Source organism: Triticum urartu, chromosome 1 (genome assembly GCF_003073215.2).
Source record: "Triticum urartu cultivar G1812 chromosome 1, Tu2.1, whole genome shotgun sequence".
Classification (NCBI taxonomy): Eukaryota; Viridiplantae; Streptophyta; class Magnoliopsida; order Poales; family Poaceae; genus Triticum; species Triticum urartu.
This window is the reverse complement of record NC_053022.1, coordinates 463,966,374-463,970,601: the sequence shown is the minus strand read 5'-3', so window position 1 is coordinate 463,970,601 and position 4,228 is coordinate 463,966,374. Positions and strand designations below refer to the sequence as shown.

The 4,228-nt window shown below is 40.4% G+C and overlaps 1 protein-coding gene across 5 annotated transcripts; it reads right to left on the bottom strand.

Annotated features, from left to right (window-relative positions):
* Positions 1 to 1,398: 1,398 nt before the first annotated feature.
* Positions 1,399 to 3,665, bottom strand: LOC125519283. Of its 5 annotated transcripts, none has more exons than XR_007288214.1 (4): positions 2,984 to 3,664; positions 2,759 to 2,866; positions 1,958 to 2,106; positions 1,399 to 1,868 (listed from the first exon to the last, which is right to left on the bottom strand). XR_007288214.1 is itself a non-coding variant. In XM_048684149.1 (3 exons), the coding sequence occupies exons 1-3, from the start codon at positions 3,550 to 3,552 to the stop codon at positions 1,813 to 1,815; spliced, it is 765 nt and encodes a 254-aa protein (XP_048540106.1). In that variant the 5' UTR covers positions 3,553 to 3,663; the 3' UTR covers positions 1,399 to 1,812. The 5 variants fall into 5 exon arrangements, 2 of the variants coding, with proteins under 2 accessions (XP_048540106.1, XP_048540101.1); XR_007288213.1 differs by having other exon boundaries at positions 2,780 to 2,866; XR_007288212.1 differs by having other exon boundaries at positions 1,958 to 2,866; positions 2,984 to 3,665.
* Between the last annotated feature and the right edge of the window lie 563 nt (positions 3,666 to 4,228).

The following is a 4,228-nucleotide window of genomic DNA, read 5'->3' as shown; positions in this document are numbered from 1 at the left end:
ACTGCGTGAAGTAGTTGAACTTCTCGGGCATGTCTGTTTGAACTTCACACTATTTTTGACGTGTTGTTTTCTGACGTGCTCTTTTTTGCACTGGGTGAAGTAGTTGAACTTCTAGGACATGCCTGTTTGAACTTCCCTCTATTTTTAACGTGCTGTTTTTTGATGTGTCGTTTCTTGCACTGCGTGAAGTAGTTGAACTTCTAGGACATGTATGTTTGACCTTCACTCTGTTTCACTTTATTGTATTTTTCTTATATGAAATACACACCATGTAGTACCTGAACTTCCGGTTGTTATCACTTTGAACTTCTCTCTAGTTTGAGAGAATTATTTTAAAACACCAAAACAACATATTTTGTATGTGTTTTTGGACATCTAAATACACGGTGAACCTCTTTCAGAAGAATTTTTGAGCTTTCTCGGGCCGAGCAGTTGAACTTCTAGAAAAACAAAACTTTTAGCCTTTACTTTTTCATTCTTTTTTTAATACAAAATGCACACCGTGTAGTACGTGAACTTCTGGCATTTATCAATCTGGACTTCTTTCAAAATGCACATCTACCTTTTTTTTATTTTGAACTTCATTGTGTATTTTTTAGAAATGTGAAAATTGGAGGTTTTTTAGAAACATCAAACTTCTTTGTTATTTGAAATTGAACTTATTGGTTTATTATGTAGAAACAATGAAATATCCACTTCAAAGCGCCATGTTATCTTTTGAACTTCTGTGTTATTTTTTTTGAACTTCTTATGATCTTCCCGTTAGCAGATTTTAGATTTTCCAATGTTAGACATCGAAATACCGCGTTATTTCATTTTTAACTTCTTGTTTCCGTTCTTTCTATGACAGGGAAAATCTATTTTTTTGTAAACATCTAGCTCCAACTTTTTTTAATGTGGACTTCTTAGTTTTATTTATTTTTATTAACGGGAAAGCCCTAGTTTTTTAATAAACATTGAGCCGCTTCATTTTTAAAATTTGAACTTCTAGATTTTTTTAACAGAGAAAATCTCTTTTTTATATTTTTTAGATGCTTTTTGTTTTTCTTAATTTGACCTTCTTGGATTTTTAATAAATATTGAACTTCTTCATCTTTTATATTTGAACCTCTCGGTATTTTCTAGAAATGGGGAAATCCGTTTTTTTGAAATGATTAATTTTTAATTTGCACTTTTTGGTTACCTTTTTTCTATTACGAGGAAATCCATGGGAATTTTCTTGTATACTCACAACATTTTATTTGAACTCTCCAATTTATTAAATTTGAACTTCAAGGGTTAACATTTTCTACGTGGCCCTTTTTTTGTTGGTATATGAGCATCAAAGTCTCCAATTTTTTTAGTATGAACTTCTAGGTTTTTTTGACCTTCTTCATTATTTAAATTTGAAATTCTATGTTTTTTTAGAAACAGGGAAAACCTTTTTTATTAAACTTTTTGAACTACTCTGTTTTTTAGTTTATTACAAACATGTGGGGGATGCATACAATACATTTCTTTTTCAGTTTGCTACAATTACTTTTCACTTCTGACTTGAACGTACAAGGAAAAGCTGGAATCCAAAATATCTCCCTTTACCGCCGCATCAAATGTGAACCAATTAGAGAGACGGCAACGTTGGCGCGCAAGAGAAATCAATACACGGAGAGTGAAGCAGCTGCCGCTTACATGTGCGGTTAGAGCAGCAGCAACACACACAAAGAGCGAGCTGGCCAACATCCAGCAAGGTAAACATGATCTTTTCAAGGCACACATGAACCAAGCACACCATACTGGCACACGACCATAGTGACGGACAGCCGCAGTAGAACTTCACGGAACATCTCGGAAGATGACGTATAGATGTAGTGGGATTTCATGGAACATCTCTGAAACCATGCAAAAATTTGACTGTCAAAACAATAGTTATGCACAAAGTTGAATTAGAGCCATGAACAAACAATAGCTGGATTTTTACCTGTTCCCAGCAGCAGCAGGGGCAATCGGCGGGGTGAGACACATTGCTGCGCATAGAGAAAAGCAGAGGACAGGAGGCGCACTGGGTCCTGTGGCGGCACCAAGCGAAGGTGCATCACAATTTCCCAGGTAGCATCGTATCTGGCATGGCTACCAGTAGACAAAGAAACAAATTGTATGAAATATGTACAAGTAGAACTAACAAAACTATTCATTTGTAGTATCAAAATGGGCGAAATATGTGTTTGTACGTACAAGCTGTAGACAAACACTATTTTTTGCAGAAATATTAGTTAGCTGATACACACAGGAGGCACTGCACATATGTATCCTTTCTTTTGAAGTAAACATGAAGTGCAGCTAGCCCATCTGCAGCAAGTCGAGGTTCAGCTATAGGTAGCAGTATCCTAGTCGTTGAGTTTATCTGAACCCACGGTTGCGGTCATAACTGAACCGTTTTAAACAATTATACTTGGACGTCTCAAGATAAACAAGGTGAACTTCGATTAGATGTAGTCACGCGTCGGGGATGAGCAAAAGGTTGGGATCTAGTTGGGGGTTAATTTCATTATTCCAGCAGCAGAGTGTTTCCATCAACTGCACACAGAAGAACGCTGCATCCAAGAGACATCCAGAGAGCTTGGAACTCTTCAGTTTTTGTTCACGGAACAACATAGTCAAATTTTCAGCCGCATGATAGGGCAGAAAAAATTATGATGAAGGTCAACATCATCAGCTAAGAAGGTCATCTCTTGGTCTAAGGTGAAGGTGGTAAGGGGATGGACAGACATGCATCATGCACCTGACTTTTTCAACATCTGACCTTCATGATTGTCCCTGTGACAATGGCTTTTCAGTTTTCTTCATAAAATGGAGCTCTTTCCCCCCTTTTGATTCAAACTTTGAACTTCTGTTAAAATGTGTACATAATCATCAACGTCAACATCTCTAAATTGCAGCAGTAACAACCACTTGAGCTTCTGTCAAAAACTTCTCTGGACTACAACCTAGACACAAAAAAGCATACCTTTTTGTTTGGGGTATATACACAAACAGTTTATGTGCACGGGGTAGCTCAATGCGGAGACTGCCAGGCGCAGGGGACTGGATCGAAGGTGGCAGTAGCATGGAGGAAGAGGGCAACAACATCATGGAGGAAGAGGGGCGACAGTGATGACTAGGTTGTGCGTGGTGGCACTGCTCCGCACAGTGGTGCCCGGGCCAGGAGGCCGGCCGGGAGGAGGAAGGTGGTAGTGCGCGGTGGCGTGCGTAGCTCTCACGCCGGCGGTGGGAGAGGAGGAAGGCCATGGCAGCAGAGAAGGAAGGTCGTGGGGGGCAGAGGAGGATGGATGCGCGTCGCCGTCGGTGGTCGAGGAGCAGGGGTGTAATAGAAAGGATGAAGCACGAGGTGGCAGTGGCAGCGCAATTTGGGGAGTGAGCGGCGGTGGCGGTGTGACCGTGGAGTGCGGCGGTGGTTGTGGGGCGATCTGGGGAGGGCGGTGGTGGCGGCGTGACCCGGTGACGGTGGTGGCGTCCCGATTTGGGGAGAGCGGCGACGGCTGCTTCGGCTGGTTCGGCCGGTGTTCGGGACGGCATCGGGGAAGAAGCTAGGGGAGGCGGGGGAGGCCGGCTGGATCGGGCATGGCGCGCGGGCACCGGGGAAGAAGGCGGGGATGTGGGAGGACGATGGGGTGGGTGGTTTTTTTTCTTTTGCACCGATTCGGGAACAACCAATCGCTACCTATATAGGGGCTGCTGTGATCCAAATAACTATGCTAATCCTGGGATTAGAATATTGTTGTCCTATATATATATATATATGTATATATATATATAGGGAAAATCCATCCTACCACCCGGTGGTAGTTACCCCACATATCTCATATACTACTATGTGGTACTATATATACTATTTTATTATTTTAAATATGTTCATATAATATATCTAAGATATTTCAAAGCAAGTTACATGAAAAAATTGCATATGAGCCCATAGTTTTTGTTATATTTGTGAAATACGTACATATTTGTACGTAAAAAGAGCATACTCAAAACATGGTACATACTACCTAAAAATTAGTATATGTACTACCTAATCATTGTTATATACTACATACTACACATACTTACTCTTGGTTTTGATAGATACTACATACAACATACAAAACGCAAGTGGTGGTAACTACCACTGCTTGTAGGAAACATTTTTCATATATATATATATATATCAGTTAGGCTTCAAGTGCGTACTTGTTAGTTAAACCTATGTATA